Source organism: Lathamus discolor, chromosome 4 (genome assembly GCF_037157495.1).
Source record: "Lathamus discolor isolate bLatDis1 chromosome 4, bLatDis1.hap1, whole genome shotgun sequence".
Classification (NCBI taxonomy): Eukaryota; Metazoa; Chordata; class Aves; order Psittaciformes; family Psittacidae; genus Lathamus; species Lathamus discolor.
The window spans coordinates 46,922,135-46,935,860 of record NC_088887.1 but is presented as its reverse complement, the minus strand read 5'-3'; the positions used below and the strand labels follow the sequence as shown (position 1 = coordinate 46,935,860).

Here is a 13,726-nt window from a genome sequence, read left to right as displayed (position 1 = left end):
AACACCTTTAGGAGGCATTTATTTATCAATATTGCAGAGCTTTCATGTACCCTGCAGAGGAGGTAGGTGATTAATAATGATTGGTCAGGATTAGAAAATTAGCAGGAAAATTAGACATTAGAAAATTAGAAATTAGCAGGAAAAGATCAGTCAATACAGGAGGAAATCTCTTCCATTGGCTCCCCACTGAAAGACAAATTTCCAGGCACTTGGATCAGTTTTTGGTGTTGGGTTTTTTTCCCAAGGTGGGTTACAGTCATAGTCCTAGCTAACTTTCAAGGTCACAGCTCGCTCTTCTGTGATATCTGCAACCAACCAGAGCACCAGCTTTCATCAGGCCAATTCTGACTCATCTGTGTCTTGACAAGAGCACTTTCAAATTCCTTTTTCAATACCAACAAATCAAATCAGGAGGTTCCTAACTTCCAAGTGCAGCTTAATAGGTACAAGCCACCAGAAAAAGTTTGACACATAAATCAATCCAATTTCATGGAAAGTCATTAATAACTACGCTTGTTGCATACTATAGCTTTGACTCTCTTTGTGGTGTTAACTAGCAGAAACCTGTAGGCATCTTTCACAACCCTGAATCATTCTTGAAGTTCAACATACATCATGAAAGTGCCATAGAAGGCTCTAGACCAAACAAAAAAACTCTCAGGGTACAGGCTAAATTAGGTGAAAATCCTAACTAGCAGGCAGCGGATTTTGAATTGCAAGGTAATACCTAGCATGATTTTATGGCAATGGAGAAGAAAAACGTACTTAACCTAACAGCAAGCAGTAGAATTACTTCCTCCATGCCCAAAACTACAACATGAATTCAGTCATTCGGTGTAAATGAGTGCGTGACTCATATACCCTCCAAAATTCCTGTCTTGAGCATGCAGGGATGGCCAAAGTGGCTAGGGAGGTTTCCTGACATAGCTTCAAAACTTGAAGTCATTGTTAACTACCCAGATCAGAAGACTGTAAATCCATTCCTGAGCAAAAATGTCAATCAAGACTTGAGGTACCATCAGCAGACTTGATTTTGGAAGTGAATGAGTTCTGAGAGGCTTGATTTCATGTTAAACATGAAAATGGCTCTACGATTGATTAAAAACAGTGCTTATGTGCCAATAGTGAATCAACTAAAGGGCTGCAAAAACCTGTTACATTCTTTAGGGGAGCTAACACTATGAAGTTGTCAAGGAAGTCAGAGTGGACATGAACTTGCAGGTGAAAACTCTTACAGCAGGTAACCAGCAAAAATAACATAAAATGAGATCAATCCTGCTGATGATTCTCCTAGTCTGCTTTATATCACTCAAAAAGACTGCTGTTGATCAGAATGCAAAGCCCAACAAATTAATTTAAACTAATAAAAGAGTTTACTTAAAGAGATCTACCCTTCTGGAAACTGGAAAGTCTGGCCTACTTTGCTGTAAATAGTTAAAAAACAAAAAGTGCCAAAAGGGGTGCCAAAGTCAATAGAATAGATACCAATACTACCTGAATTATTATAAGAAAGGCTTGGAAAATTTTATATGGTTTGTCTACCCAAAGAATGCTGAAAAGCACAAAGTAAATCATAACCATGGAACACTGAAATGCATTTTCTAAGTGGAACGCATGCAGTACAGCACTGAATTAGTTGGAAATTAATTATCATCACCATCTTGAGTAAGTCTGATACGTGGGTGGATGCAACATAAGCAGGAGATGACATTACTTTAACGCTTTTGGAAGTTCTGTTAATCATCACTTATTTTCTCTCGTAATGGTAGCTGTGGTCTGCAACACGCCCTCGACTATAAAACGGAGGAGCTACAACTGGCTGTGCTCTGACAGTGGCATTTCTGGCTTACAATTATTTCCTTTGGGTTCAGACGACAGAAATCACACTCAGAAACCCAGCCATGTTTATCACCACAGACCAGAAACACAGCATAGTAGAAGGAATGCTCAAAACATCTCCAGGGAAACTCCACGCAGTTGTAATCACGGGCTGACTTTTCAATGTCATTTGCTGTAGTCAGGCACTTAAACTCTTTCAGAAATACAAGTTGTTCCTTCTTAGTATTTTTATCTCTAATAGATGCAGGAACTGGGGTTTTTACCCTCACTAACAGTATCCACTTAATGTTCTCTTAAGCCCTAAGAGAAACCCTGAAATGTATGCACCTACTTTCAAACACTGAAAATAAACTTTCTCAGAATGACAAGGTAATGGAAATATAAACCAAAAAATGTAATTTTTTTCAAACATATTTGGATAGTGATAATTGGTATTTTTACAAGAGACAGCCAACCACAGGTAGTAAGAATTAGACATACAGAAGCAGATTCCCCCAGGACATAAGCAGCGCTGTTGTTTTCCTTACATTACTAATAGCTATTGTACCAGCATAGTTGAGCATTAATACAGCTGAGTATTCTCTTGAACAAAAATCGTCACAAGTTTATGTGTCTTCACAATCTGGCTTCACAATCTGCAACAACAGTCAATTTCTATCAAGTGCTTGCTACCTGTAACACATTTGGTTTACTACAGTCCACTAAAATGACATCACAAGAACCTTGTAGGCTCATGTATTCTGCCTAGACCTCGTGACAGTTCTTTATAAAAATTTTAAAACTCTAAGCTTTCTACATATGGGTCACTTGATCCTGCTGATTGCTTTGGAAATCTAAAGCTAAGAACTGTTTCCTCAAAATGAGTTTCAGTCCTCCTCTTCATTGACACTTCTATTTGGATATGCGAATAAACCACATCCCATTATTCAGTGTCCTAAATATCAGAAAGAATACAGGCAGTTCCTCTTTCTTCATATTTCCTGGAGAACACAAACATACTTTTGCACCTTAGGTGGGGAGAGAACATTCAACCATCTGCTGAGCAGCCCTGCCCTTTTTGCTATTCAAAGTACACAAGCTTAAAACCTCACCATCATAATAACTGGTTTGTCACCTGAATGTCAACCTGTGTCTCAATAAAAGCTTCATTTTATGAAAATTACTACATTTGGAGAACTAGAATCAGAATTAATCTAGTCTGTAAATGTATGAAATTTCATTGCTAGTACAATGTCATTAAGCAGGCATACTTACTAAGCACATTTAAACTGCAAGAAACTCTGACCTTCTGGAGCCAAAATAATGCGCCATGACACAGGAAGCAGTTTCTAAAATATCCATTAAGAACATGGAAAAAAACACCTCTGATTTTTTTAATGTTCCATGCACATTACTAACATGATGAATGTATTACACAGCATTGACATAAGGAAGTTTTACAAATGACAAGCACAGTTGTTGTTTGCAAATGTAAATTGTAAATGTAAATTGTCATTTGCAAATGTAAATTGTAAATCTATATCAGTTGAGGTCCAGAGCGGTAGTAGACAGTAGACTTGCATCTGCCAGCTTACAGAATAGCCATGAATAAACCACAAATTGCGTATTCTTCTGTACTTCATATGAAAGCAGCACCACGTCAGTTACCCAATTTGTACAAGAACCGTAAGAATTTATTTTTCATTTACTGTTATATAAAGAGCAGACTGTCAAAATCAAATGCACCATTTCTGTTACACGTTTTGGATCTTTCTATCCTTTCCCTAGCCATATTCAGCACAACCAAGAGCAGTGCAGGAGATGTTCTGTGCTCATACACGCACCATGTAGACTGAAGTTCAAAAGATCTTGTGGTGTTCGTGTAAGAACACTGTGACAGATTTAACACCACGTTGTGAAAATAGTAACGCTTCTAGTTCAAAAATAGCTAGAAAGTAATTTTCCTTGTTATTACGTATTGGGTTTACGTCTTGTCCTCATCCATAGCCGAAAAGAAGTACCACTGGTGATTTTTTATGAAAACAAATACGCTAAGCATAGGGTTTGTATTTCCAAAGTGTTAAATACAAAGTGGTTTATTGCTTGTTAATGGCAGTTTTTCCTCTTGATTTCAAGGGGGCAGAAACTTGCCTGTTCCTATTCATCAGGTCTAATGCTATTTATTTGGAACATCAACACTAGATAAATGAGGAAAGAATGTCTTACCTTTGCCTGCTGTAGCCAGGAACAAATGAAGTAAAAGAATTGCTAGAACAATCCTGAATCTCAAGAAAATGTCCTGTATTCTGTGAATGCAGCCGTGCTCTTTTCCCCAGGCAGCCATTCTAAAAGGAAAAAAAAACACAAAAACCAAACAACAAAACACAGTGACTAAAAAAAAGTGCAAGTGTACAGATATTATGATAAATTATGTTTCCAACCCAAGAGTGTAAATCTTTCCAACCCTGTTACACTATTGGGTATACAGCATACAGAAATGCACAGATACCTTGTATATTGCCAAATTGCTGAGAAAGAAAGAGCTGTTTGCTTAAAGCAAAAAACAAAATGAAACAAACCTACTCAAGATCTAATTCTCCATAGTCTCACAAATACATCAGCGCACAGCCATTAAGTCCTTGCACAAATAAGGCTTTCAACATTTGAAAGACAAACAAACAAGCAACAACCACAAAAGACCCACACACAGGAAAAATAAAAACAAAACCAACCGAAAGCAGCCAGACAGCAAGCTTGGAGGTATTATCCAAAAGCTTCAATAATCTCAGTCAGTATACACAAAGCATCTCTTCAGTCCCCTACCCAGAAAGTTCTATCACCTGACATTTTAATAGCAGCATAGTGAACTCCTAAGGAAGAAGCAAGAGACTGGTTCCCAATCATCATCTCATTCTCAAGGAAAGAAGCAAAAAAAATGAGAAATGCCTCAAGTCACTGTGGGCAGCAAGTTCATGGACAGTATAATGAAATCGTGATTTGTTCACATTTCTTCCTAGTGATGGGTACCGAATGGGAGTAATGGGACTTGGTGGTGGAAAAAGAATATACCTCCTACTATAAAAGATTAAGTTTTATGAAATTGCACACTTCTTTTTTAAAGAAATCTTTTCAAAAAAAGTACATCTTTTGATTTTATATGTTAAAAGAAATGTTACGTGAAGTGTGCTTTATGCATGCATTATTTCTTAAACAAAAATGTTTAGAGATATATAGGTTACAAGTGATTCTATAATTGGTTCTTGAAACAAATGCAAAGCAATAAACTTTATGTATTTTTTATCAGCTTTATGGTACACAGAAGAATCCTGCATGACACCAGAAGTTTAACTTTACCATCATGTTTGATGCATATATGAGTGTATTTTAGCATTCATACTGCTTGCAAACTTGACTGCATTTTTGCACATGCTATACCAGGCTATAATAGGTCTCCTTCTTTTCAGCGAGTCTAAATTGTGAACTGTTTCAGGATATGTCACCAGTGTGTGCACAGCTGGAAAGCAGTCCAGGTTTCTGGACTGTACCATGCAGTCCCCTTCGAGGATGGTTACAGAAGCAGAGACTTCATCCCTTCTGCCTTCCACCTGGGTTTATAAAATAAGCCCAGTTTCTTGGGGCACCTAAAGGTCACTGAATCACAGAACGGTTTGGGTTAGAAATGCCTTAAAGATCATCTACTTCCAACCCCTCCTTCCATAGGCAGGGACACCTTCCACTAGATCAGGTTGCTCAAAACCCTGTCCAGCCTGGCCTTGATCAGTTCCAGGAATCAGGCATCTACAACTTGGGGCATCTGGACAACTTGTTCCAGTGCCTCACTACCCTCACAGTAAATCACTTGTACGTTATATCCAATCTAAATCTACCTTCTTTCAGTTTAAAGCCATTACCCCTTGTCATATCACTACTTACTAGGTAACTGACATTCTGGAAACTGATTAAATGTACACACACAAAAATTATACACCTACAATAACATAACAGAAAACAAAGCAAAGGCTTCTGAAAAATTAAGAGCACTGTAACACCATTACCAGACAGTGTTTTCAATAATTACAGAAAAATACGAACATTGTGATTGCACTGAAACAGACTAATCTGGATGCTGACACATACTGCTTCCTCTCTGCAGATTTTGGATGCTACATTTAAAATCTAAATACACTAAGGCAATTGTCAAATTGACTAACATCTGCATGGGTGTTAACCAGTAAGAAGAAAGGCTGCTGATAAAACCAATTTGAAAATCAAGCATCCTAAAGCTAACAAAAAATAAAAACAGTGGACGTAGCTAATACACACAAACCTATGCAGGAACAGACCAAAATCAACTAACCAACCAAACAAAAAAAGCAAGAAATTTTAAAGGCAGGCTAGCTTGCTAAAGATTCACAGGAAACACATCCAAATTTGTCTTCAGCTTGCTTCTCCTGAATGCCTAAAAATCATGTTTTGATAAGGTTGTTTAGTCAGCTAACCAAGCAGCAAGCTTTTTTCAAGTCACACTTACTTCATCCATAGTCTGGGGCTCATTCTGTCTACTTCAGTACTTGTGCCCAATAAATTTATAGAATTTCCTTCGGAGGAGGAGGGTAATAGTGAATGGTAAGCTTCTGGCTGTTGTTCTGTGACAGTCTGCACTATTCAAATCTATACCAGGTGATTAAAGGCAGAAAAGAGCAAGAGAAAAATTGTACTGCCCAAGCATGAAAACTTCTTGATGCCTTTAATTACTTTCAGAAATGCAAGACTGCAGACTTCTTCCATCACACCCTTGTATTTTCCAGACTGGAACTAAAACCTAGTAAAGTTTTTATTTTATTTTTAAATTTTGGCTGAAGCAAGTCAGATGTAATAGGGAGGACACTTATGTTGGAAAGTCTTACGTCACTGTGAATCCTGGCACATACTGTGTTCACTGACTTAACAGCAGAAGTAGCACCGTTGATTTAAGAATGTTGTTCCACAGGGGTTTTTTTAATGCGTTTTTCCAGAAGACAGTAATAGGATTATTACGGTCTGATAATAGCTTGGTTTTTGTTAATTTTCTCCAGTGTTTATCAAGGGATGTAAAAACAAGCATACTGTGTCCTATACAGTCATTTTATGCAGAACACCAGCTTTTTCTAAGACCACAATGGCAGTGTGGGACGCCAGTTCAAGGAACTTACAAACACGTCCTCCTGACAAATCTTTACTGTTTTGAAAGATACTAAACATTTCAGCTTTTAATAAACTGGCTTACAGAGAGCAACAAGCCACTTAGGCATCAGCCTTCTGCTAAACTCATAGCTCAATGGTTCAGTTCTTAACAGAAATAAACAGGAGGAAAAACTCTCCCAGAAATCCATTTCAACTTTCAACAGTATTTCAACTGCTTCAGGATACTGGTATCAGAAAGACTCAATTTTATTTTACATTGTAAATACCAAGCTGTGCAAGCCGAGGTCCTCCCTCAGTTCAACTCATAGATCTCACCTTAGATTCACATAAAAGTGTAAGCTTAATAATTAAGGTTTGTACAAGCAAATTCATGATTGTAATATTCTATTGGATGACTCCCGATTAGACACTTCAATGCCAAAAAGCACTTCTGGTACTTAATTCCCTCTTACTACAACTTGTGTCATTGTATATAGTGCAAAAATGGAACAGAGGACAATTTCAAGCAAGTTTTTGTTCCCTCTTACCAGTTTGGCAATGATTCACCTCCTCATATCCAGCAACCGTCTGGGAGATGAGCAAGAGGCCTCTTTCTAGCTCTTATAAAAGTTTTACATCAAGGAAACCCTCTTCCACATTGTATATTCCCACAAAAGAACAGTATTATCCACACACTCTATTAAATCTAGAGAAGACTATAAAGTCCTTCAGTGACAATACATGAGCAAGTTTACACTTCAAAGAGTTTACAAAATACTTACGAAGCGTAAGAAGCAGAGATGTAATAAAGTAGTTACATTTGTTACAAGTGTGCTTACTTCAACTACAAGCATGTTGTTTATAGTTTTATTAATATTACTTTGTGGTTTTGAGGTATACAGGCTTCATGGAGAGGAAGTAAGAAAATGAGTGCTCTGCAGAGTAGAAGACTGGAAGTACAATAAAGACCACGCTTAAGTAAGAAAGAAAAAGAAAATAAATGAATGCTAAGCATGCGCCTTAAGGCACGTAAAAGGCATGTGGAAGGGTGTAAAATGATATAAGCATAGAAAGTAGACAAAGTTTTGCAAAAACCTTTGTATTTGGTAACAGGACTTGAATTTGATGCAGAAAAAGGGAAGGACAAAGACTTTTCTAAATAGAAAATTGAAATTCTAAGTGGAATATTGAAATCAGTGAACAATATAAGCAGGCTGTAAGGAATCAAGTGAGCGTCAAACATGCCTGAAGGAAGACTGTTTGGCTTATGCTTTCGATTTTCCTGCTTTTCAAAAATGAAAGTTTATTTCATCTTAGCGTAAGGGAGAAGGGGAGGAGGGAGTTGTTTCTGCCTTTCCTTCCCCACTCCCCTTTCCATGATGTCCTGGCAGCACCCTGAAATAGAAATTATATTGTGGTTTCATCCTAAGCTTCACTTTATGGACTTAGCAGGTCTTTTGGATCTTGCATTTGGAGCTGTTAAAATTTCTCTGGAAGCCAAGAAGCACAATACTTGATGAAGGTTTCTTGTTTGGTTGCAGTTTTTTTCTAAACAACCTCTCATACTGTTGCAGTCAACAGCCCAATGACCAAAATTAATAGTTTCTTTGTACCAAAGAAATAAAGCTCATCTGTTTTGAAAGATAGAAAAGCTGAAGCAAGCATCTTCCAGGATGATTAGGAATACGGCATCACAACCCTAGGGAAATACAGTCACTTTTGCACCTCAATCCTTTGGCAAATATTTAGGGGTCCTCTATTAAGACATCTGAGGAAACAGGGTTATGACAGAACAGTATTCTGGGCCTCTTTTAACACTGCTCTTCCTTAGGGTACAATGTAAGTCTATGGAGCACAGGGGAAAGGATAAACCCCATAATCAGTTGTCAGGGAAAATGAGGCAGCTAAATTCTGACTAGAACCCATGTTAGACCACTACAACTGAAACAAGTTAGTCAACAGCAGTCATTCTTGAATTCTTGAAAGTCATCACACAACAGACTTCAAAGCAACCTAATAATTTATTTAAACCAGCACCACTTCCGTGTACAGTCTCCATGAATGTATCAGCTCAGAAAACTTACTTTCTATAAGCATGCTCCACATGGCTTCTTTCACCACCACGTCTATAAAAAAAGTGATTAGCCTTCTTACGAATAAGCCACGCTAACCACAATGCTGACTTGCTGAAACACAGGTAAGCGTGGAAAAAAAAAAGAAAGCTTTTTTTAATTCAAGTTGTATGAATACTTGGATTATGTTACGAATAAGTAATGATGGAACTAACTCCCACAGACTTCAAAACAGGAAGTGACTAGTACTATCAGAAACCTATTCAGTCGGTTTATGGCCATAATTAATTTGGTGCAAAAGAAACAAAGATATTCAAAGTCCTGCTGGAAACTCAGAAATCAGGAATTTGGCAACATCCAAAACTGGGCATCCCCAGATGTCTAACAAATCCAGGCAGAGAGCCATAGTAACTTTTTTCTCTAAAGAATATGAAAGGGATTTTAAAGAGAATATTTAAACCACTAAAAACTAAACCACTAAAAACTAAAAACTAAAAACATCAGCAAGATGATGTTGGGTTTTGTTACACGTGCACATTAATGTTTCTATAATCAGCACTCTCACATCACTCATTTTGTTGCTAGTTCTACCATTTCTATATGTGTCACATCTTGTAAAACATGACAGCTTCTGGCAAACCTACTGATGGATCTCTTAAGCCTTAATTCTTTAATGATTCCTTTAAAGAACACCATAAATGACAACATACACAGTGCTCAGTTTCTGAGTGGTTGTTCTTTTTTGGCAGATAAAATATCACCTGAAGTAATAATTTAATGCAAATTTCAGAAAACAGAAATAATGTGACAAGTTCTAGTCATTTACCCTAAGTTCAGTGGAGTTAAAAAGTATGTTAAGTAGTCTGGGCAACCATTAATTTTCTGTACCCTGTCTATCTAGTATAACTGACATTCTAGTTTTCTTTTAAAGCAAACAAAAATAAGCAAATCATGTTGTAAACTATAGCTTTTTCTCTTGAGATGTTAAGAACATTGTATTTCAGCAGAAGAGGACCTAGAAGAACTAAATCACTGTTTTACTAAGGCACTAGCTGAAAAGCAGCTGTTGTGTCGAACAATAAATAGATTTACGAGCTACAGTGCTCTTTGATATAAGAAAAACACAAAATGCTGAGGCTGGGACTTTAGCTGGCAATTACACTTCCAAAATCTTATATTAGTTCCACTACATACTACCTGGAGGAAAACTGCCCTGAAGCTGATGTAAGAAACACTCACAGACTGAGCACGTGTGGTATACAAGCTGGAGACAAATCCATGTGATTCATGCAGGAAGGAGTTTGAGATCTCTTTTTTTGTCTTTGATTTAATGTCTACGACAAAAGTTCCTTTGTCCTCCCTGAACAACAGTTAATTAAAGGTATTCTGGCACAAAAGGAATGCAAGACTCCCAAAATAATTGAGACCTTATTAATTACCATATAGTTACACAAGCCTATCTGTTCATAGAGCAAGTATAGATCTTTTCCAAATTGTAACTCTATCAGGAATTTACAACTGGAAAGAATAAGACTCTCATAATCATGAGCACCTACCTAAAAAGCATCATTCACTCTGTTCCTTTCTTGTTCACAAGCTGAGCAGCACCTACCAATGTGCTGCAACAAACTAATATCCTCTAAATCCATGCATTTGAAAAAAAAGAGCAAAGCTTTTGCTTGAACCTGGATAGAGTAATACTATTACACTCAGCATTTATCAGCAAGCTAACATTTCAGGCCAAATAGCATGCCTTTTTCATGCCAATTCTTCCATTGAAGTCAATGAGACTAATGGTATATGCTACCCTGATTTTGGCTTTCGAACAATCTAGTCTACTATTCAACTGAAAACAACATTTCAGACTGAAGTGTAGTGATTGGTTTTAAAGCTCTACTGGGTTTGCCAAGGCCACTGATCATATTACACATTAAGAACTAAAAATTGTCCTAATTTAACAACAGTTACTCTCTCATGAAGTCCAAAACTTTCTCGGTCTGCCAACATTCTACAGTTATTAGTGGAAGACCTGACTGAAAGGATTCACAGCACAAAAAACTGTATAAATTGAGCAATTAATTTAAGAATGGGAATTTAGTCCTTTATCTCTCTCCATCTGGCTCTAAACTGAGCCAATTTCTGTTGATGTATTAGAAGTTTTTAACATTAAATTTGGAAGGCATTTTAGAGAAAAAAACATGCTCACAAACTCCATCTGATCTATAGGATTACCTTAAGATACTAAGTATTAATAAGGATTCTTAATACAATAACAGACTTAGTGTCTGACTGCCACGGCAGCAATATCATGCTAGTTTGCAGTGTAAGTAGAAAATTTTGTGCCCCAAACTTGTACCTGAGCAAACTTTGTTTGCAAGTAATTTCTTCCCTGCATCTTCATTCAATGCACTTCACTTTATAGATTGTCTTTATCAGTAAGTCCTAAGTGTGCTTCCTCAGTTAAGACAAGTGCTTGGAGACCCTCCAAACCAAGAATGTTTTCTGTTCATTAGTTCGATTTACCAAACACATTTCCGGTCACCCAACAGAGGAGCAAATCCTGCTTGTTTGCCCCATGCAAACAGTTACAGAATTATACATTACAGCTTAAGAAGGAAAGGCTAAAGTCACAAGCTTAAAGCTAGAGAACATAAATATCAACTTGAGCAGCTGTCTTCTAAAGACGAGGTACACTGTTAGCCTATGCAAGCAAAAGGGAGAAATGTGTTTTGAGACACATAATGCCAACTACTTTTCCAGCACAAGTGACAAAAATTAATTTGCTCTGGGACTGAGTAACACTTAGTGCTGCATGCCTGAGGTCATAAACTCTATTTTGGCTCATGTCGAAGCTCATTCTACCATGTCTTCAGCATTACTATAACCGATTTCATGTAAGCCAAAACTAGCCCAGGCTTGTACAACTGCATGTTTAATTGGCTAGACAGGTATGCCTTTAGAAGGCTAATGAGTTAGTTTACAAATATTTATTCAACGTTTCTGCATAAATCAATACAAGACAGTCCCACAGTAAAAGCAACAGAGTTAAGTCCTGTTATAACACTCATGAATAACAAAACCTATATATTTGCAAAGCAAAACTGAACGCATCTAGGCAAGGATGCTTCCAGTACACTTAGGCAGTGGAAAAGGACAAGATAAAAAGACAGAAAACCTCCTACACCAATTTTTGTGCACGACAGGTGACTCCGAAGACATTTTACTTTCAGTGACGCATTACCTTACAGAATATACAAGAAAAGCAGCAGAAACTTTTGAGCTGAATACCTTCTCAGCACTCACTCCCGCAGAAAACATGTGAGGGCAAACCCTGGCCCAGCCTAGCAAGGCAGTATCCCAACGGGACGCTGTTTTAGTTCTTCATCTTAAGCCGCGTTAGACAAAACAGTTCACTTTTTAAGCCGGTTTAAATGCGTTACTGTTTGTTTTTTTTTTTTGTTTTTTTTTTTTTTATTCTTATCGCCTCTGATTAAGCGCTTAAAATAAGGCTGAAACCCAGAAAGCAATCTTTCCACCAGCAGCACCGAGGAACGGACCTGGTCAAACGCGCAGCCCCCCTCCATACGAACTCAGCCACGTGCTCCCGCAGCCTCCCACCGCGGCCGCACACCCCGCACCGGCCCGGCGGCGGGTCCCAGCTACCACCCACAACCGCTCCGGCAGCGAGCGGCAGGGCTAGCGTTCGCGAGGGGGATCTTCCCTTGGCCCTCCCGGGCAGGGCTTCCTGCGGACAGACGAAACCCACAAGCGCCACTCGAGGAGGACCCGTGAGGGGGACGTGACTAAGCGGGAGCCGCGGGGCTTGGCTGCGGCGGTCAAAGCTCCGCGACCTGCCCTCCTCCGCCCGCCACCGCCAGCTTCGCAGCTAGCTGCTCGCCGGACCTCCCTGCCCTCAGCCCGGGGAGCCACGCACCTCCGCCGCGCAGCCCCGGAGAGTCACTCACCTCAGCCCGGCAGTGCAGGGCGGACTCCCACCTTCGGAGCCCCAGCCTTTACCGCTCCCTCCGCGCCTTCCAGACGCGCCGCCTCTGCCCCCCCCGAGCCGAGCAGCCGCTCACCTGGCCCCGGGGGACCGCCCTGCGCCTCCCTCCCCTGCGCCCTGCCCGCTCTGCGCTGGGCGCACGGAAGGCGGCGGCCGGCCTCGGCTCTGGGGGGCGGAGGCAGGCGAGGGAGGTGCTGCGAGAAGCCGAGAGGAAACCCGGCGCGGCGCCGGCCGGCGGGGTCGCCTTGGGGGCGGCCCCGGCACCCACTCGGCAAGGCGGGCCCGACGGCGGTCTGCGGCTGCGGGCACCTCCCCGCCTGCCGGCCCCGCTATAGGGACCCTGGTCCTGGCGGGACAAGCCCCGAGGCGTGCGGCCGGCCGGGGGCAGCTCGAAGGCAGCGGGCGGTGTTGGCTAGATTGGGAGAGAACGTGGGGACGCTTGGTGGCTGGACACAGCACTCGGTGGTGGAGGAAGGAATTACCAGTCGGGTTAAACTGTTTTAAACTCCTTGGTGAGCAATGTGTTCAATGTTAAAACGGCCTTTTTTCTTCATAGCTTACTTCGCCCGTAAAGCAGACTTAATAAGCCCTAATGTAGTTTTTTTGTTTGTTTTTCAGAATTAACAGCCTTCATTCGATTTCGATTGGGATTCATACCAACAGTTGGTTC

General features: G+C 39.9%; 1 protein-coding gene across 3 annotated transcripts in view; it reads right to left on the bottom strand.

Moving 5' to 3' along the window:
• Nucleotides 1-13,351, bottom strand: part of ADGRG2 (adhesion G protein-coupled receptor G2) — a 61,774-nt gene extending 48,423 nt beyond the window's left edge. For 2 of the 3 annotated variants that reach the window (XM_065677349.1, XM_065677350.1), the window contains exons 1-2: nucleotides 13,019-13,350; nucleotides 4,045-4,163 (exon numbers count right to left, since the gene is read on the bottom strand). In XM_065677349.1, coding sequence (XP_065533421.1) covers nucleotides 4,045-4,162 — 118 coding nt within the window. In that variant the 5' untranslated portion in view covers nucleotide 4,163; nucleotides 13,019-13,350. Of the gene's footprint in view, nucleotides 1-4,044; nucleotides 4,164-13,018 lie in introns of all 3 variants that reach the window. The other variant, XM_065677347.1, reaches the window with a different exon arrangement.
• Nucleotides 13,352-13,726: the final 375 nt, after the last annotated feature.